Source organism: Xyrauchen texanus, chromosome 4 (genome assembly GCF_025860055.1).
Source record: "Xyrauchen texanus isolate HMW12.3.18 chromosome 4, RBS_HiC_50CHRs, whole genome shotgun sequence".
NCBI classification, from domain to species: domain Eukaryota; kingdom Metazoa; phylum Chordata; class Actinopteri; order Cypriniformes; family Catostomidae; genus Xyrauchen; species Xyrauchen texanus.
In genome coordinates, this window is record NC_068279.1 from 28,962,808 (window position 1) to 28,984,078 (window position 21,271).

At 41.4% G+C, this 21,271-nt stretch overlaps 2 protein-coding genes across 2 annotated transcripts in view; both read left to right on the top strand.

Annotated features, from left to right (window-relative positions):
• Window positions 1–11,318, top strand: part of cfap299 (cilia and flagella associated protein 299) — a 161,768-nt gene extending 150,450 nt beyond the window's left edge. Inside the window, 2 exon segments of the mRNA XM_052123982.1 lie at window positions 9,094–9,259; window positions 11,307–11,318. Of these exon segments, the coding sequence (XP_051979942.1) occupies window positions 9,094–9,259; window positions 11,307–11,318 (178 nt within the window).
• A 2,654-nt stretch (window positions 11,319–13,972) lies between these two features.
• On the top strand, window positions 13,973–21,218 carry bmp3 (bone morphogenetic protein 3). Its single transcript, XM_052122245.1, has 3 exons — window positions 13,973–14,627; window positions 15,529–16,421; window positions 17,636–21,218. Exons 1-3 carry the CDS (start codon window positions 14,360–14,362, stop codon window positions 17,825–17,827), a joined length of 1,353 nt encoding a protein of 450 aa, XP_051978205.1. The 5' UTR covers window positions 13,973–14,359; the 3' UTR covers window positions 17,828–21,218.
• Window positions 21,219–21,271: the final 53 nt, after the last annotated feature.

Consider the following 21,271-nt stretch of genomic DNA (forward strand, 5'->3'; position numbering starts at 1 on the left):
TCCTGCGAACGCAACTGGGAAAAGAGCGCACGTCTTCACCAGGAGGAAAGTATGCACCAGCTAGGTGTATGCACAAGCGATACACCTAGCCAGCTGACCCGAACTTACCTGTTTGTGTCACCTGATAACACATGGGAGGAAACTGGCTCAACCCTGAGGTTATAGAACCTCGCAAAGGTGTTAGGTGTTGCCCAACCTGCGGCTCTACATATGTCTGCTAGAGAGGCGCCATGGGACAAAGCCTATGAAAGGGCTCATAGGCCAGCGGGGGGTGGAACGTGCTGGCCGTGGTATGCCATCGTGATGGCATCAATGACCCAGTGGGCGATATTCTGTTTGGAGACAGAGCTTCCCTTACGCTGTCCGCCAAAGCAAACAAAGGGCTGCTCTGAGCTTCTAAACCTGTGCGTGCGGTCCAAGTAGATGCGAGAGCACGCACCGGACACAGCAACGCCAAGGTTGGGTCTGCCTCCTCCTGGGGCAGCACTTGCAGGTTCACCACTTGATCCCTAAAAGGGGTCGTGGTAACCTTGGGCACGTAGCCCGGTCGGGGTCTCAGGATGACGTGAGAGTAAGCCGGACCGAACTCTAGGCACAGTTCGCTAACAGAGAATGCCTGCAGGTCCCCTACCCTCTTGATGGAGGTGAGCGCCGTCAGGAGGGCGGTCTTCAGAGAGAGCGCCTTTAGCTCTGCTGACTCAAGGGGCTCTAAGGGGGCTCCCCGAAGGCCCGAAGGACCACGGAGAGGTCCCACGAGGGAACGAGGCGCGGCCTGGGGGGGTTTAACCTCCTCGCGCCTCTCAGGAACCTGATGATCAAATCGTGCTTCCCTAAATACTTACCTTCCACTGCATCATGATGTGCCGATATAGCGGCTACATACACCTTCAAGGTGGAGGGGGACAGCCGTCCCTCCAACTTTTCCTGCAGAAAGGAAAGCACTGATCCAACTGCGCATCTCTGGGGGTCTTCACTACGGGAAGAACACCACTGATCAAACAGACGCCACTTCAGGCCGTAAAGACGCCTCGTTGAGGGGCTCTCGCCTGAGTGATCGTGTCTACCACCGCGGGTGGTAGGCCACCTAAGTCTACCGCATCCCGTCCAAGGGGAATTCGCCAGGGGGGGGCTGTCGCGAGGAGCGTGAGTTCCGAGAACCAAATCCAGGAGGGCCAATAAGGGGCCACTAAGGGGACCTGCTTCCCGTCCTCCCTGACTTTGCACAACATCTGTGCAAGTAGGCTCGCTGGGGGAAACGCATACTTGCGAAGCCCCGGGGGCCAGCTGTGTGCCAGGGCATCTGTGACAAGGGGGGCCTCAGTCAGAGAGTACCAAAGTGGGCAATGGGAGGATTCCGGGGAAGCGAACAGGTCTACCTGCGCTTGGAAGCAAGCATGTGTTGTCCATCCGGAGCAACACATGCTTGCCCCGGATCAACGGCAAAAGCCTCCTTAGGGGTAGTAGTACTGCCAGCAACTCAAGGCAGTTGATGTGCCAATGCAGTCGTGGGCCCGTCCAAGGGCCGGCAACAGAGTGCCCGCTGCACACGGCACCCCAGCCCCGTTGGGAGGCATCTATCATGACCACAACTTGCCTGGAGACCTGGCCTAAGGGAACTCCTGCCCGCAAGAACGCTAGGTCTGACCAGGGGCTGAGAGAGCGGCAACACGTCTGCGTGACAAGGACGCGGTGTGTGCCGTGGCACCATGCTCGTCTCTCGACTCGGGTCTGCAGCCAGTGCTGGAGTGGTCTCATATGCATCAACCCAAGTGGTGTAACCGTGGCTGATGATGCCATATGCCCCAGGAGCCTCTGAAAGGATTTCAGTGGGACCAACGTGTTCCGTCTGAACGTACGCAGACAGCTCAGCACTGACTGTGTTCGCTCGCTGGTGAGACGCGCCAACATTGAGACCGAGTCCCACTCGGAAAAGAGAAAAGAGATGCTCTGAACCGGGACGAGCTTGCTCTTGTCCCAGTTGACCCGAAGCCCCAACCGGCTGAAGTGCCTGAGCACCAAGTCCCTGTGAGCACCCTCACAAGTGAGCTAAGATTAGCCAGTCATCGAGATAGTTAAGGATGCGGACGCCCGCTTCCCTCAGCAGGGCAAGGGCTGCCTCTGCGACCTTCGTTAAGGCACGAGGGGACAGGGACAGACCGAAGGGGAGGTCTTTGTACTGATATGCCTGACCCTCGAAGGCAAAACGGAGAAAGGGTCTGTGCCGAGGAAGGATCGAGACATGAAAGTACGCGTCCTTCAGGTCCACCGCCACGAACCAATCCAGATGCTGGACGCTCGCTAGTATGCGTCTCTGCGTGAGCATCTTGAACATGAGTCTGTGCAGAGCCCAGTTCAGAACTCGCAGGTCGAGGATTGGCCGCAACCCGCTGCCTTTTTTGGGTACGGTGAAGTAGGGGCTGTAAAACCCCTTCATCTTGGCTGGAGGGACAGGCTCTATCGTGCCCTTCTGTAGGAGGGAGGCGATTTCCGCACGCAAGGCAGCGGCGTTCTTGCCTCTCACCGTGGTGGGGCGGACACCGTTGAACCTGGTGCCTGGTGAACTGAATCGCACCATTGAACCTGGCGCCTGGTGAACTGAATCGCATAACCAAGTCGGACGGTCCTGATCAACCAACGCGACAGGTTGGGGAGCACGAGCCACGCCCCCAAGCTCCGAGCAAGAGGGACCAAAGGGACTATAGCGTTGGACATACCGGCAGGTGGGGCCTCACGACTGGGCGGAGCCCGGGGTGCGTTGTCTAAGGACATCGAAGCCTGGCTCCTTGTGAATACCTGGCTCCTTGTGACCTCTCCCGGAACAGCCTGGGATGGGGGAGGAAAAATTTCATCCTCGTAGCCTGCAGAGACCGTCGGCTCGGGGGCGGGGTTGTGCCACGGCTGGGCACGTGGAAGCAGAAGATCTGGTTCCAGGGCGCTGTACCTGCCAAAGAGAACCGGTGGCCGGCAGTCGCGATAATGACGGCCGGGGAGATCGGGGCTGAGGAAACTTCTCTTTTTTTCAAAATGTGGGTACCGCAGCCCGTTGGGTATGCGGCGAAATAAATTTCAAAAGGAAATAAGGATTCTCCACCCGTCCCTCCAGCGGGGTAGGGAGTAGTCTGCTTACCAGCTCCTGAAGTGCAGCTTCCTGAGTCCCAGAGCTGTCCGTCTCAGGGGCGCTTCGAAGCCTTCTTAGGGTTCTTGGCGGCTGGCCGTGAGGCGGGGGGCGTCGCCGTCCTGCGGGTAGCTCTGCTTCGGGGCCGGCCCGGACAGGAGGGCTGTGTCGGGGCTGGTGTTGGTCGACGAGCAGACGGGGTGTGGGGTCTGTAGCTCCGCCTGGGCAGGATGTGCTGTATCGCCTCCATCTGCCTCCTCACCTTTGAGAACTGCCGGGCGAAGTCTCCAACGGTGTCGCCAAACAGCCCAACCTGGGAGATGGGGGCATCAAGGAAACGCACCTTGTCAGCCTCTCGCGACTCGACCAGGTTGAGCCATAGGTGGGAGTTCAGCCGAGTCTTCAGCATCAAACATGACGAACCCGCTCTCCAATGCCGCGATCGAGATCTCATCGTCGTCAGGCACTCCGAACGAGATCGCGGGTCCGCTATGAAGCGAACCGACAACCACGCCCCAGTGCTCGGTTGGAGCATACGAGCGTGGCGTGGAGTGGGAGGTCCGTGGGGTTGTACCCGGCAGAGAGGCTCCCACTGAGGTCCCCATATCGCCCCCAGCATTAGGTAGACCCGTAGGTAGAAGGACCGAGTCGAGGAGCGGCTGGGGTGGCTCGCGCTCTTACGAATGCGAGCCGCGACCGCAACGTAGCCATGGCAATGCTCTCGCAGTGAGAGCATGAACCATCCATGAACGCTGACTCTGCGTGGGTAGCACCCAGACACAAGAGGCAGCGATCGTGGCCATCAGACGGGGACAGAGAACGACCGCAACCAGGAAACACACACAAACGGAAAGACATCTTGAAAAAGACACTTCACCGTTTGTGCCACTCTTTTAGAGAAATATACTCTTTTAATTGTGTTTTTATATATATATACCCGTATGTCCGGGGGAGTGGCATGCAAATTCCACACGCCAATTCTCATTGGCCTTTTCTCAAAATCAGAGATGTCCGGGCTCCGCAGGAGCGACCCCTAGTGTCAACTCAGCGACACAACATCGACTGAGTGACTGACGGGAATCAGAGTTTAACATTTTCACATGAGTTTCCAAGTTGGAATTCCGACTTCAAATGGCATTCCATTGCACTTTTCCTAGTAGGTAGTTGGAAAATCCAACTTTCCGAGTTGAATGGAATGCAGCATTAGTAAGACAAGATGTAATACTGACATAGATGTGCTTGTTGATACTTAAAGTAGGTTCTCAGTAGGCTTTCTGGTTTCTCAACATCTGCACAATAACTGTTAAGCATTTTGTTGCTGGGTGACATCTTTTATTATTATTATTATTATACATTTTATTTATAGGCGCCTTTCTTGACACTCAAGGTCACCTTACATCATCATCAACAATAACAAATTTAAAAAGCAATGAGACACAAGACAATTAAAAAAAGTGCAGTTATGGTCAAAGGGAATAAGCTATTCTAAACAGATAAGTTTTGAGTTTGGATTTGAAAAGTGGAAGAGAGTCAATTTTACGGAGGTCTGGTGGAAGCGAATTCTAGAGCTGAGGAGCAGAGAAACTGAAAGCTCTACTCCCCATAGTAACAAGACGGACACGGGGAACAGTAAAATGAATAAAAGAAGAAGATCTTAGAGTGCTGCGTGTGTGTAGGTATATGGAGGAGATCAGAAAGATATGAAGGGGCTAGATTATGAATGGCTTTAAAAGTAAAAAGAAGTATTTTGTAGTTGATACGATAAGTAATAGGGAGCCAATGCAGCTGTTGTAAGATCGGCGTGATGTGAAAAATAGAAGGGGTGCGAGTAATGATACTGAGCTGCCGAGTTTTGAACCAGTTGAAGTTTATGAAGAGTTTTATGTGGAAGACCAAACAAAAGGGAATTACAATAATCTAAACGGGAGGTGACTAAGCTGTGAACAAGAATGGCAGTGGAGTGCGGCGTGAGAAAAGGGCATAAGCGGTTGATATTACGAAGATGATAATAAGTAGACCGGATAGCGTTGTTAACATGAGATGTGAAGGAGAGGGTGCTATCAAAGATGACACCCAAACTCTTAACCTGAGGGGAGGGGAAATGGAGGAGCTATCAATAAGAATAGAGAAATTATGGATTTTGTTTAATGTTGATTTTGTACCTATAAGAAGCAATTCTGTTTTATTACTATTTAATTTAAGGAAACTTGATGTGAACCAGGATTTTATGTCAAGAAGGCAGTTTGTAAGGGAAGATGGTGGAAGTGTGGAATTAGGTTTAGTTGAAAGATAGAGCTGGGTATCATCTGCGTAGCAGTGGAAATTAATATGATGTTTACGGAAAATATAACCAAGGGAAGAAGATAAATAATAAACAATAAGGGCCCTAGAACAGAGCCCTGGGGCACACCTGTTGTGACAGGAACAGAATGAGAGGTAAATGATTTTAACTGAATAAACTGAGTGCGGCCAGAGAGATATGAATGAAACCAGTTAAGAGGTATGTTAGTAATTCCAATAGAGGAGAGTCTGTCAAAAAGTATGGTGTGTGAAATAGTATCGAAGGCCGCACTCAGATCAAGCAGAAGAAGAATGGAAAGTAAACCAGAGTCAGCCGCTATAAGAAGGTTGTTAGTGGTTTCAAGTAGTGCTGTTTCCGTACTATGATGCGGACGGAAACCAGACTGGAATTGTTCATATAGATTATTGTAAGAAAGATGAGTATGGAGTTGAGCAGCCACTATTTTTTCCAAAATTTTGGAGATGAATGGAAGATTTGAAATAGGTCGGAAATTATTATAGTCGTTGGGATCTAAACCAGGTTTCTTAAGAATCGGAGTTACAGAAGCTGTTTTAAGAGAAGAAGGAACAATTCCAGTAGTAAGTGAAGAATGAATGATGTTAGTGATTAGGGGGACAGTAAAGAAACAGTGGCTTTCACAAGCACAGTTGGAAGAGGATCCAATCTACAGGTTGAAAGTTTGGATTTTTGAATAAGTTCATTAATTTCATTTACTGAAGGTAGGGTAAATGCTGAGAAAAAACAAGTCGGAGCAAAGGAAACTGTGACCGAATGAGTTCGGACCAGAAGTAGACATAAGGTGCTGATGAATATGTTCAATTTTCAAAGAAAAAAATGATAATAAGGAATTACAAAAATCAATCGAATACAAATGAGGGGAAGTGGATCCGAGGTTTTATGAAGTTAGAGATGAGTGAGAAAAGGACCTTTGAATTTCCTTCACTTGAACTGATTAAACCAGAATAATAGGTGGTTTTAGCTTTGGAAATCGAATTTTTGTAAAAAAGAATGTGATTTAAGTACATGTCCTTGTGCACAGTGAGATTTGTTTTCCTGTATAGTCTTTCAAGTTGTCTTCCTTTTGTTTTTAACTTTCTAAGAGTATAATTAATAATAAGCATTTTGTTGCTGGGTGACATCTTTTTAAGGACAATGCGGGGCCAAATGTGCCAATGAACATGTCCGAATTACACATGTTTTGCCTTGTGTGTTTTCAGTCAAAAGCCCAAATGTTCAGAGAGCCCTGGCTCTGGAGCATTTTTCTTCCCATCTTTTCATGTTCTCTGTTAAAATATCTCACATCTGTCCTGTTTCTTCGACCAAAATTAAGCGGTTTACCATTGCGTAAAAGTGGTCAACCCAAAAATGCTAATTGCTATATGGCATTTCAGTATAAATAGACATAGAAAATGTTGTCAAACTTTATTTTAAATAGGAGGAAGTGAATATGCATCCTTGGTTCTAAGTCCCTAACAAAATGTTACATTATGTATATGTTAGAAATCATATGGAAACAAGAGAAGAGAATACTTACAGGCTATTTATTTATTTATTTATGTGAAGAGCTGTCCATTTAATGTCCAAAACAGAACATGGACAATACTTGTGATTTTATGTCTCACTGTATTACCCCAAAGAATCTGGCTCTTTGTGAAGGTTTGCCATGTTTACTGTAAATGCAGTCACTCCAATGGCAACAGAAGGATCCTGTGATACAAAATGGCAGGCAGAGACCCTCCAAGGATGTTTAATACAGACCATTACTTTTTGTTTATGTCTTATTACCCGGTCTTTTCATTTCTAGCACTATTATTTGCTTTGGTGACCAGCACCATGGTTTCTGGTCACCTTCACAGGAAATGGTGGACAGGGAAGTTTGAGGTGTCTTTCCATTTCTTTCTTACACAAAGAGCCATGTGTAATAAATTATGATAATTTGGAGTTATTTCAAGATGTTTCAGTAATAGGATGAGGCCTACTGCGCAATGGAAAAATGGACTGTCCTCTCTGTTTGATTTTTTTACATTTGGTGTGCAAAGAAGAGAGGATCCAGGGCATTGCGGGCATATCAGTGGCAAACACTGTCATTACTGTCTTCCTGTAATTTTGAAGACTCAAGAGTGTGAATTAATGAACCTTGAACATATGTTAAAATTTTAGCCCCAATGACATTTTTCCCTGATCTAGTCAGTAGTTTTATTGATAATTTTATTGAAAATTATCATTTTGCAGACTGTTAAATCACATAGCAGTATGTATCGAGTGCTGGCTCATGTCCAGAGTGTTATCATTATGGAGAATAATGTGCTTAATATTCCATAGCACTTGCGTCTACGTGCTTCTTCCATTTAAAGAGATCCTCTCCACAAAGTCCAACTTTGTTCTTGGACCGCACACTACTACATTTAGATATATTCTCACTGCCATTTTGAGTGGCCTGCTGGGTATCAATCTTAACACTGATCAGTGCAGACAGAGGAATTTTTGAGGAGATTTGTCTTGGCTGTAGCTGTGAGAAAGTGTTTTTTTTTTTCTTTAGCATGGAGTGTCTTAAAAATTTGTTCACACGTGAGCTCTTGCAAATTTTTCAAGTACATTTTTAATTCAAATATATATCAACTGTAAGTGTATATTTAATTGTGGGAAAGTTATGCCTAAGTGAAACTTCTGTCGACCAATCACATCAAATGCTAAAATACTCAAATGGGTACTTTCAATGTAACAAACATGGAAAATGGTTGCATTTTGTTCAGATCTGCCCAAGCAAACAAACTGTTAAAATATACAAACTGTTAAAATTTTTAGATCTACAACACTATCTCGCTATTTAAAAATAAAATCCTATTTGCATTTTCATTGTTCAGGTGACACTGATGTCCTGATATGCTGCGATATCACTCTTTAGATTTGTGCTAAGTAAAGATTTAATAGTTGCCATCACCAGTGAAACTTTGCCCTACTGTTAGTTTTGTTTTCCTATGTCCCCGTTAAAACTAATGTTGTTTTTTTCTGGTTGTGTTTTTTTTTTATTATTATTGAAGATGCCCTGCAGCCATTAAGCTAACATTATTTCATTAAATTGGCATCTTTTAATTGCTTTTACATTGTAATTTATCTCTCTTTACTGTATACAACAATTGTTATAATCCATTCAAGACATGTTCCAAAAATTTGTAAATGGTGCAGCTGAAAGGCTCTGTTGACATAAAATGTGTAAAAATGTACACATTCTTCTGAATTATATTGAACATATGAAGCATATGGAATTGAATTTAAAGACTCTCTAAATGCTCTCTAAATGCAATTTTTTTAAACGCTTTTTTGAATGTCAAGAGCAGAATCATTTTCCTGTCTTCCACTTGTGTCAATAGCAATAAGTAGAACAAGAAACAAAATGAGTTTCATTTAATAATTGACTATTTATTTTGGAATCCAAAACAATGAATTGATTGAAATCCCTCAAGTTTTAACACTTTGGCATTTTGTCTGTGCAATTTTTTTTACCTTGTAGCTTATGCACTTGTAAATTATTTAAACATTCCATTCATCTGAACTGCAGTGTTTATGATAAAGCATTCTTGTATTAGTCCGAACTATTATTTGAGAAACATTTACATTTCTCTATGAACACATGAACTTATTCAACCCCATAGTTACATTTTAACTTTTTCTTCAGCTTCTTCAACTGGGAAACACAAGTGGCTAAAATACAATGCCAGCTTAATGAGGTGATCAAAGATAATTGAAGTGGTTTGCTCTTCAAGAACAATCACAACAGAAAAATCTTGAATGTTGATCCAGAGGTGAGCATGTTTAATATGAACAGGACTGGTGAGGCACAGGTAAACAGAGAGTGGCGACCTCTACAGTTTGTCGTTTTAGATCTCATTTAACATCCATGCGTAAATAAATACCTTAAAGTTCTGTTAGAGTATTTGATAAAAGAAAAAGATAAAAAATCAACTACAACCAATTAGGGCCTAAAGACTGTAAATAAACTAGAACATTATAATGTCCCTGTACTCCTATTAAATACATTGATGGTACTGCTATAGTTGCTAAGTGCTGGAGGTGTGTAATCATACTACAGAGATAAAAACATAAAAGCAATGTTCAAGCTTTTAGCAATTCCCATTGTAATGTCATTTTAAACATACTATAATGTGCAATATTATCAAATTTCCCCTATGTGAAGAGGAGAGATTCTTGTATTGTTGCACCTGGGCAGCAATTGTGTCCCAGTATCTTGAAATATCCAACAGAGCGGGTTAGAATGAACCACAAATTCAGTGCTAGAACCTGTGTGCCCAGGGGCTATGAGTGCATGCTATTTTGGAAAAGAGGCAACGCTGCAGACCGGCCTCTTTGAACACAAACTCACCCATACTGCCTCGTTGAGGGTGAGATGGCAGAGGCGAGTATTGCCTGTGGTCGAGCACACCCCGACCAGCCTGGCTATTAAAAAACAAGGGGAGGCTAAGGAACCCAGACACTGAAACCACCCATGCACCCAGAATCCAACCTCAGGCCCCCACCAGGCATGACCTCATTGCCCATGTGGATGCATTCCTTCAGATAAGCTGGCAAAATCATGTCCAGTTACATTAAACATTGGGTTTGATTCGTTTGCTTGTTTGCTTTTTCTCTTAAAAATAAAAAAAGAGTTGGAAACATTTCAAAATTATAAACCCAAATTTTTGGAGGTTTTGTTCCCCTTTGATGGAAATATGCTGGCTATCCCTCCAAAGTAGCAGTTGGTGGTTTAGTTTGATAACCAATCTGTATAAATCAACTGCTAATGCTTTCTGCTGGCTTTATTTCACATTTCTGGGGATGTTCAACACGTCTTTGTCCTTGCTGTACTGTTAAAAGATTATGACTTAAATGCTCAGACAAGTTGTAAATGTATAATATGAATGGAAAAGGCAAGTTAACTTCAGCCCACCTAAATCTTTTGACACTGTTACCCTTTAATAATGGATCACAGCTGACTTAAGATCCTATTTATTCTAGGTGGAGACACCATATAGAGTCCATATTTTAAAGTCACACCCAGACTGATGTTTGAACACCAAATCACACTTCAGATTACAAGAGATGCTTTTCCTATAGTAACTTTAGTATGTGCAATCAAATGCACCCAAAAACTGGCTTTTTGAACTAAATGAACAGTATTGCTGTACTACATTTAATTAAATATCAAAGTATCACAATATCTGTAAAAACTGTTGAAATACTGGTAAAAGACAGTGTTATCAGTATTTTGGAACAATGTTTGTCTCCTAAGTATAAATGTCATGGTTGATAGTCTGTTTCTATAGGAAAAGAGAACATTATATCCGTGCAATTGTAAATGAAGTTAGAAAAACATCTGACACAAGTTTGATATGCATTTAAACTTACTACACTTAAGAAAAATGTTAGAAAACTTTCTTCCGCTGCAATAGATATGATTTTACAAAAACTAAACTATTATTTTATAAATATATTGTCTCACAGTCAATTGAATAAATCAGCCTAATTACTGTTTTACTAATGAATTCAGCCTTAAATATTTATTTAAAAAAGAACACGTAGCCTCTAATTTAATCAGTTTTTGTGGTCTATCCGTTTAACTTCATATTGTGCACAAAATCTGGAAGTGTAGATTGGCAGAGCTACATGCTTTCCAGTGTTTAGCGTACACAAGACAGATTTAAAAAGAAAGTTGCTGTATTGGTACAATTATTTAGTCATTCTATAAGTTTAAAAGTATTTAGTAACATTTGAATGAGAATATCTTGATTTATTTTATGTGTTGTATTATGAATTTCTTATTAATCATTGTTTAACTTGTTTTTTTAAGTTTATTTTAACTTTTGTTGATCTCTAATTGTCCATATTTTGTAGGCTATTGGCTAAGCCATTTTTTCGGCTCTGAGGATGTCTGATGATGCAGCAACTATTGTACTCTTATCTAAAACAACTTCACTGTTTGTCTGTACAGATCAAAAGTAAAGGTCGTTAAAGGCATGGGGGTTCTTTCATGTCCACCTTTTGTAGCTTAATTATGACCTAAATCACTCATTCCATGTGATTTTAGATCTAAAGCTTCTGCAGAGATTGCCGGAATTTAGATATCCAACAGTCAGTAATGCCTTTTGTCTTAGAGAAGTTTTGGGAGTTTACAAATAGGAGTCTGCAAGAAACTGCTATATTGGGGTCTCATGGTACTTGTTGTTGGTTCCATAGTTTGAACGGTACTAGTTGGTTTTATTACATTTTGGGCAAAGTTTGCCCAAGGTTGATTAACAGATAGGGACATCACATTATGAAAAGCAAACAAAAAGTAAGGCCTTCTTTTCCTTAATCCATGTTAGAATGAGCACAATAACAGAATCAGCAATCAGTGACTAATTTGAAAACGTACAGCTTAGATTTGTTGTATTGATTTTGCATTAACAAATATGTTCTGTATGATAGTGTCTTTAGTAAATTTAATCTACAGTATATATTCCATATGTAGACTGAAAGAAATCCATCAGTCTCTTGACAACTCATAATAATTCATATGAGATGGTGAAATCGAAGGATATTGTATTGCCACTATTCTCATAGAGACTAATCAGTCAACAAACAGAATTTCAAATACATACAATATAAACCTTAAATTTTACCTAGCCTCCAATCCAACACTTTATTTTAAGAATGGAAAAGTATGTTAACAAATGTAGTTACTCGTTCCATGTATTTATGCAATACAAATTAACAATGCATGTCAATAATCTGTAATACACTTACCTCGTTCTAAATAGCAATGTTTCCTTCTGTGGTATGCAACAATTTTTTTTACTAATAAAATCATGGTTAGGTTTAGGACTTGGGTAAGGGGTTACACTTAATGGTTATGTTTAGGTTTGGGTTAGGGGTTATACTAGTTATAACATTGTTCATTAGTCATTCGTTTTTCTCGAAGGGAGTAAAAGACAAGCTTTTTTTGTACGGGCCAAAATGTATAATGCAATTTCTTAAAATCTCGTATTAATTATTACATCTTGTTATGAGACTAGATTGGAAATGTCATTGTTTAAAACAAATAAAAGTTTATATTGAGATTGGAAATGTACAATGACATTTCCAATCTCGTATTAATTATTACATCTTGTTATGAGACTAGATTGGAAATGTCATTGTTTAAAACAAATGAAAGTTTATATTGACCCCAAAAAATCCAAAAGCAGTAACTACACTAACACTGAGACAGAGAAAATTTGCATTACATTTTTTTGCATTGTCGATTATAAAATTGCCTTACTCTGTTTTCTCTGAATGTGAGCATAGTTGAGCCAAATCTGTCTGCCATAGGGCAGATAGAAGACCTGATTTCGGTTATGACTCACTTTTGACAAAATGTGTAAGTACTGCATTTTGGCTTTGTAGGGCAGTATAGTACAGTAACAGACTTTGTTCTGGCCAATGAACTCAAGTCTCTTTAATGCCTGCGATTCAAAAGCAAATCAATCTGACAGAACAAATGGATTTACAGTGTACATACCTACAGAAAGTTTCTGTTTAATCACCAGGTGTTTCACCCACATTCATAACTGTTTAACCTAACAGGCCACAGTCCTCGTTCGTGTGGTGGAATGACAGTGAAGAAACTGCCCACTTCAGTCCCTAACAACGCCACAGCTCATTCAAACACCTACAAACCAAAATAGCAGATGGGCTTGCGTAAAGCAGTGAGACAAACATTGGTTCCTATCCTAAAGTGGGCTAAGAGAGTTAAGTGTGAGGGAAATGACACATGATAAATATAAGCTATTGATAGAAGGCCACTCACTGAAGCAACTAACAAACCATGGACAGATCTGATAGAAAAATTAAAACAAACATACTATATCTTTAAAATATCTCCAGTGGCATCAGATGTCTAGGGGGGTGGGGAGAGAGGGGTCAATCACTTCCTCCTCAATGATCCTGAAAGAGAGACTGTGACAGAGGATATTGAGCAGTACACACGGGTCTGGTATACTGAGGGGGCGAGGTTCAGCATCCGGATCAGACTCTGCTGTGCAGGATGTGTCTGCTCATCACCATTGAACACAAATAAATGGGACAGAGAGCCTTTAAAGCTCCACATACATAAGCCATGTCATTCAGTGCTCCATCCCAGACACACGGCTTTGCTGAGAGACCTTATACAGTTCTCACTACTGAGCAATACAAAACAGACCCAAATGTTTCATACAGTTGCTCACAGAGGCAGTTGAGAGTGACAGTGTGTGTAGTGTACGTTGATGACGTAAAACTTTGTTGTGTTTGTTATGACGCCCTTAACCTGCGTTTTATATTACGAAGACTGGATTTTTAATGTCATGTTGTATTTTTACACGAGTTTATTTTCATCCCTGTTCTATTATTCGATATTAAGGCATAGTGTATTGCAGTAAAATAGCAATATATATATCACGAAAAGTACTTGTACGCCAGCTCTCGCGCACTCTTCCTCTCTCTTTCTCAAACACATGCACGCACGCTTTCCTCTTTCACTCCTCCTCTCCGTTGCGCTTGTCGCGTGAAGAGTATCCTACTGCTCCCATAAGCCCTATATATTACTAGCGCAGCAAGCTTTACCTTCAATGAAAGCAGGGAAGAGGAGCGATTGGCTGCGAACAGCATCGCCGAGACACAAAACATAGAATCAAGCCTGACCCTCATAGCCGCGGAACATTTATTTCCCACAAGGAGTGATATTTGCTGCATGAACGTCGATCTTTGGAAACGTGCATTTTGGGACCACCAAACTGGCACCTTGTTTGAGTTCTTTCTGCTTGTTTTTTGGAGGGTAACTGCGTCCATGTGATGCTATCCCTCTCGAGAGACAAGAGTTTGGAAACGCTTTTAGCACTAATAATATACTACTACACATAGATCACCTTTACCAGTCCTGAACCTCCAGCATGGATCGCTGTCAAAGACTAGTTATCCTCCTATTGGGATGGGGTTATCTGTGCTGTGGATACAGTGCTGTGCTCAAATCACCCTTCATGGTATTCTCAAAAGATGTGGAATTTGGACAAAAAGTGGTCGCGCAAGATAAGCAGCATGTGAAGAAAACCGAGCAGGACACACTGTCAGAGCACATGCAGATGCTCTACACCAAATACAACAACGCGGGATTCCCTCTCAAAGATGGAAACACTGTGCGCAGCTTTAAAGGACATTTGGGTAGGTGTATGCCGTTAATATAGACTGTTTTGCTCAAAGGGACAGAACGCGTTCTTGCGCTAGAAAAGTTAGACGCAGAGCAACTCATTCAGAACGCAGGTGTCTCGAGACGCTCTTTTGACAATCAAAGCTATTCTTTTTTACCTGACACGACGTATAAAAAAAAACTATCTTGCGAGACGCTGAGAAAACAGCTGGAGGCAGCGCGACGGTCAAAGACGTCCGTGCAGCGCATGTTTACATAAACAATGGAAAATAGCGCAGACGAACAAAAACGCATTTGGTGTGAACGGCCCTTAACTCTGTTACGTTAGCTTTGGCGGTAGTTGGTGCACCTGTTGAAGAATTCGCACGCGGTAGTCAATTTTCTTCAGACAACTGCTCGAGATAAACACTGCGACCTTTTATGCGTTATTGTGTCAACGTTTTTTTGCCAATTGTATGTTTTACGAAGGTGTTGCCGGTTTGTTTTCAAGCTGCCGAGCGTTCTTCGATACTCGATACCTGTTCGTGTCCAAATGAGTTCTTTAGATTATGTGTGTAAACTACTCGTTTAATAAACTTGAATGCCTGTCTGGAAAAAAATAATCTCAAATGATTTCGCTTACGTTGAGAAATGCGCTTCTTGCCCGCTTTCAGAAATTCAGATGCTAGTCATTCTTCCATAGACATACACTTATACCGCCCCCTTGTGTTCAATCTGGACCTTACTGTGTTTTATTACAGTGTTATAAAACACAGCAAGGTCCAGATTGAGGATACTGAGTATGTCAATGAGACATTTTTTTGTCAAAGCTTGAGATCTGTCGTGTTCAGTTGAAAATATGATATGAAATTTAGAAAAGAACCAATAATTTGCTAATTTATTATGTTTTTCTTGAATATTTGTTTCTCCTTTTAGGCAAGGTCAACAATAAGCAGCTACAAATTTTCAACCTCACTTCCCTCACCAAGTCAGAAGATGTTCTCTCAGCGACCCTACACTATTACATTGGTGACCTGCAGAACAGCAGCAACAGATGCATGAGATTTAAGAGCTGTGCTCACCATAACCTCAGAAGACAAGGGCACATACACCTGAATATCTGGAGCTTCAGCTTTGTGGAGAACATCACCAGAACAATTGGCCATTTCTCCATTAACGTTTCCACAATGTACCAGGACTTCATATCGTGGCAGTGGAAAGACATTACTCGTGTGGTCAATCAAGCCAAGCATTACGACCAGCTTCTAATAGGCATTGACACTGAAGGACGCCAACCTTGGAAGAAGCTCTTGTCAGATAGGTCTCCTTATATTCTGGTCTACGCCAATGACTTGGCTATCTCAGAACCTGAGAGTGTTGTATCCACTCTGCAGAGAAACAAGAGTATACTGGTGCCAAATCTTCATTTGCTTGAAAAGCATAATCGCAGTACCTCCACGCAACATCGGACCAGGCGGTCAGCCAACATCCTACTACCACTACAGAACAATGAGCTTCCAGGCCCTGAGTACCCTTATGAGATTGAGACTTGGGATGAAACCAGCCCTTATGATCCAATGGAGAGCAAGCCAGTCAAGCGCCCTCGTAAGAAGACTCGCAAAAACCCACGGCATAAAAATCCACTGCTACAATTTGATGAGCAGACCATAAAGAAATCACGTAAGAAGCAATGGAACGAGCCCAGGAACTGTGCTCGCAGATATTTAAAGGTTGATTTTGCAGATATTGGCTGGAGTGAGTGGATTATCTCCCCCAAGGCGTTTGATGCATACTACTGCTCAGGGTCTTGTCAGTTCCCCATTCCAAAGGTATGTTATTTACTTATGGTTGGTGACTTAAAGTTTTAGAATCAAACAGAAGCTTTTCTCTAATTCCAGAAAGTCTTTACATCCCCACATTTTTTTTTTTTTTTTTTTTTTGTGGAAATATGGAAGCTTGACTGGTTTTATTTTCTATAAAAAGGTCTCAAATGAAATTATTTTAGATGATTTTGTGCACTCTCACAACATTTGCCTAATTTGTTTTGATGCAATCGACCCAAGATGCAAACCAGTGCAATGAGTAAAAGAACAGAGGACAGGTGTATAGAGTAATTGTGAAATGTAAGCACCACCCAGTGTCAGTCAAGAGAAAATTTGGTCTGTAAATCTGTAAAGCACTCCATTCTGCAATGTGGACTGCACAGCAGTTCCTTCAGGTTCCATTAACAATCCATGAACATTGACATTACTCATCATTAAACCTGCTAGTCACTCCTCCAAAAGACCTGAAAGAGATGCCACTGAAATATTTTGTTACATAAAATATTAAAATAAAGTGACATATGTTGAGCTATTGCTACCAAAGGATTTTCCTCTGTGGTATTTGTGTGCTGTAATGCAAAGTTATAAAGACAGTCTAAAAAATATACTCTGATTCAGAAAATCTATGAAATGACAGTTTAAGGTCTCTGTGGTAAAGTTAATAATAGAAAACCAAGATCCACTTGCTTAATTTTCTTTTTAGGAGTTGTTATGGTGTACTCCTTCCAGTCCCTCCAGTTAAACTGACTTTAGAATTTGTCTTGTCTTTGCAGTAACATGTTTGTCTTTATTTTTATACATTTTTGTGAATAGTTTGTCTTTTAATGTTTCATCTTTTAATACCTCAGAGACCTCCAGTGCATTTCATATTTACATTTACATTTATGCATTTGGCAGACGCTTTTATCCAAAGCGACTTACAGAGCCCTTATTACAGGGACAATCCCCCTGGAGCAACCTGGAGTTAAGTGCCTTGCTCAAGGACACAATGGTGGTGGCTGTGGGGCTTGAATCAGTGTCCTTCTGATTACCAGATTACCAGTTATGTGCTTAGACCACTACACTACACCACCACCACTCATTTACGCATTCATGTGGATGCAGTAGATGTACTGTCCTAACTGGAGAATTCTCCACCTGTATCTAGTAATGGTTTAGGTGGTCCCAGACTGTTCTGGAAGACTTTGCTAACCACCACTTCATCTTTTCACCTCTTACAGTCTTTGAAACCTTCAAACCACGCCACCATTCAGAGCATTGTGCGGGCGGTCGGTGTCATCCCTGGCATCCCAGAGCCCTGCTGTGTACCGGAGAAGATGTCTTCCCTCAGTATCCTCTTCTTTGATGAAGACAAGAACGTGGTCCTCAAGGTTTACCCCAATATGACAGTGGACTCCTGTGCCTGCCGGTAAAAAGTTTCGGTCTTTTCCACCAGCTTCCCACCCCTTAACCCAATTTTTGCACTGGAAGAAAGACTACATCCCAGTAGCTGACTGAATATATAAATTTTATAACTCTTGAAGAACTATTTTTAGTTTTTAGGATTGTTAAGTCCTAAATGCTTTTCCAGAAGAAACTCATTACTCTTAGCAGGAGGCTTCATTTTAACAGGCTGTCTCAAACAAGCAGCTTCTTCATCAGGATGTTCTCTCAAATGATAACCTCAAGCTTAATCAGCAATTAAGCATCAAGGGGACGAACATTAGCTGTCATTCATTATGAATCTGATTCTGTACAGTTTGAATTATCTGACATTATAATAGCTATATTTTTGCTACATTGGCATTGATTGACTCTCAATGTCCATATTCAATGGCTGCTATAAAGAGGTATACTTTACTCCAAAGCCCAGGTGTTGTGAAAAGTGTTTTTTTGGAAAGAAAGAAGAGGATATAGTTTAGTTACTTTTGTCAAAATATCAAATGATAATATAACTACAATACATATTCAGTTTTCCACATTATGCTAAAGGTGGTGTTTGATATCTGAGTGACCATGTTTTGAATGTCTTCAACTTTTATAAAACAAGAACATTTTTATTTTCTCAATCAAAAAATTTGCAGATTGTAAGTCTGTATATCATACTGTTACATAACATTTTATGAAAATACGGATATCTTGCATTTGTAAATATATTTTCAATGTAGTATGCATATGTTTCCATCTGACCTGTTAAAAAAAGTTGCAATGAAAATAATAATAAAAGCTGATCTAAACTGATTAGCCATAACATTAAAACCACTGACAGGAGAAGTGAATAACATTGATTATCTTGTTACAATGGCACCTGTCAAGGGGTGGGAACAGTCAGTTATTGAATTTCATGTGTTGGAAGCAGGAAACTGGACAAGCGTAAGAATATGAGTGACTTTGACAAGGGCCAAATTGTGATGGATAGACGAATGGGTCAGAGAATCTCCAAAACGGCAGGTCTTGTGGGGTGTTCCCAGAATGCAGTGGTTAGTACCTACCAAAAGTGGTCCAAGGAAGGACAAACGGTTAACTGGTGACAGGGTCATGGGCCCAAGGCTCAATTATGCATATGGGGAGCGAAGGCTAGCCTGTCTGGTCCAAACCCATAAATGAGTTACTGTAGAACAAATTGCTGAAAAACGTAATGCCACGATATAAAGGTGTTAGAACAAACAGTGCATCACAGCTTGCTGCGTATGGGACTGGGTAGCCACAGACTGGTCTGAGTGCCCATGCTGACCCCTGCCCACCACTGAAAGTGCCTACAATGGGCACGTGAGCGTCAGAACTGGACCATGGAGCAATGGAAGGAGGTGGCCTGGCCAGATTAATCACATTTTCTTTTATGTCATGTGGATGGCCAAGTGCGTGTGTCATTTACCTGGGGAAGAGATGGCAGCAGGATGCACCACGGGAAGAAGGCAGGCTGGCGGAGTCAGTATGATGCTCTGGGCAATGTTCTGGTGGGAAACCTTGGGTCCTGGCCTTCATGTGGATGTTACTTTGACACATACCACCTACCTAAAGATTGTTGCAGACCACATACACCCCTTCATGGCAATGGTATTCCCTGATAGTGGCCTCTTTCAGCAGGATAATGTGCCCTGCCACACTGCAAAAATTGTTCAGGAATGGTTTGAGGAACATAGCAAAAGTTCAAGGTGTTGACCTCCAAATTCCCCAGATCAAATTCCCCAGATCTCAATCTGATTGAGCATATATGGGATGTGCTGGACCAACAAGTCCGATCCATGGAAGCCCCACCTCACAACGTACAGGACTTAAAGGATCTGCGGCTGATGTCTTGGTGCCAGATTCCACAGTACAACTTCAGAGGTCTTGTGGAGTCCATGCCTCGATGGGTCAGAGCTGTTATGGTGGCACAAGTGGGATCTACACAATATTAGGCAGATGGTTGTAATGTTGTGGCTGATCGGTGTATATGTTGGCATTCTGCCGCAAATGTGTTTCATGTGTTTCATTCATCCACAACATGTTACATACTGCAACTATAGCTGTTAAAAACCCACTATTTTAACCAGGTTTCAGGTTTTTTAGTAATTATCAAGAAAATTCTTATAGACTTTAGTTATTCCTTGAAAATAAATGCAGGGATAGGATATGAATTTGCATTATTGTTTGAGATATTAAAAAAAAAAAATGTTTTTACTATCTGTGTCATTCTCATTTGAAAATATGCAAACTAAAAATGCAAAAATCTTAAACTTATGAGCAACATTTCAAATAATAACATGTTAAGAAGTTTTTATGTAAATTGTATTTAGCCATACTCTCTTTAAACAGTGCCTTTATAAAGTGCCTTACCACATTAAAAAAAAAGTTGTTTGATAATAAAGGTATTCCATAAACAAGCAGGTATATTCATTAAAGATAAATTAACATTATAATATTTACATTTCACAAAGTTGAGTGATACATATGATGTCATAAGGGAATGAATTAGCAGTGCCGTATTGTATTTTTTAGTGATTTTTTTTTTTTTTTTTTTTTTACTGAATGTGATATTTTGAGAACAATGTTTTGTGCAAACATTTTGTACTGTTTTTACTTCTACTTTGAAATTAGCATAGAGCTAAGGCAATGACATATTAAGCTGCATGTTCATAAATGGGGTGTGTTCCAGTTGGATTTTCCTTGTTATTCTTAATGTATGTTAAACCTATGAACAATAGAAAAAATGTATACGTATATGTAAAAGTGGCTATTATCTTAATATATAACACATCAATTCCAAAAAAGACACACAGTATGTAAAGCACACCTTTAGCATTTGTGTAATATATATATTTTTGGAAGGCTTCCATTACACTGTGTGTTTTGTAAATGTTATGATGTAGGTGAAAGGATGTGCTTGTATGATAAGCTTTATAAGAAATTATATTTGTATATGGAAATGACCTTTAAAAGCATTTATTTATTTTCTTTATGATGCATTCTGTATCTTGTTATATTGTGGGGCAAGAGGTCCATCATTAAATATTGATTCAGAGCTTTACTGCAGAAAGGTTAGACATATGTACAAAAGGATGCAATCACATGACTTGAGTCAAATTAGTTAGAATACTTATTTTTTAACCAGATCTCCCTAGTTACAGGACTCCCTATTGACAAACCAAAGAAAACTCAATAAAGTTGGATAATTTGAAGAATTATATAGCCATGTGTTCATTTGCCATGTGCTAATGTGGTAAAGGATTGAACACACAGCCCTCTGGCCATAAAGCAAAACATTGCTGTACATTGAGTGCATTGTGTAATCAAAAATAATGTTGAAACTGTGTTGCATCATGGAACATGATGTCGTTTTCTTAATGGGTCAAAAAGTCACTCCACAGCCAAAAATGAGTTCATTATTTAATAGA

Coding starts and splice junctions, on each gene's coding strand:
- bmp3 (XM_052122245.1), top strand. CDS start 14,360: ATGGATCGCTGTCAAAGACTAGTTATCCTCCTATTGGGATGGGGTTAT. Junction 14,628..15,528: donor CAGCTTTAAAGGACATTTGG/GTAGGTGTATGC, acceptor TTCTCCTTTTAG/GCAAGGTCAACAATAAGCAG. Junction 16,422..17,635: donor GTCAGTTCCCCATTCCAAAG/GTATGTTATTTA, acceptor CACCTCTTACAG/TCTTTGAAACCTTCAAACCA.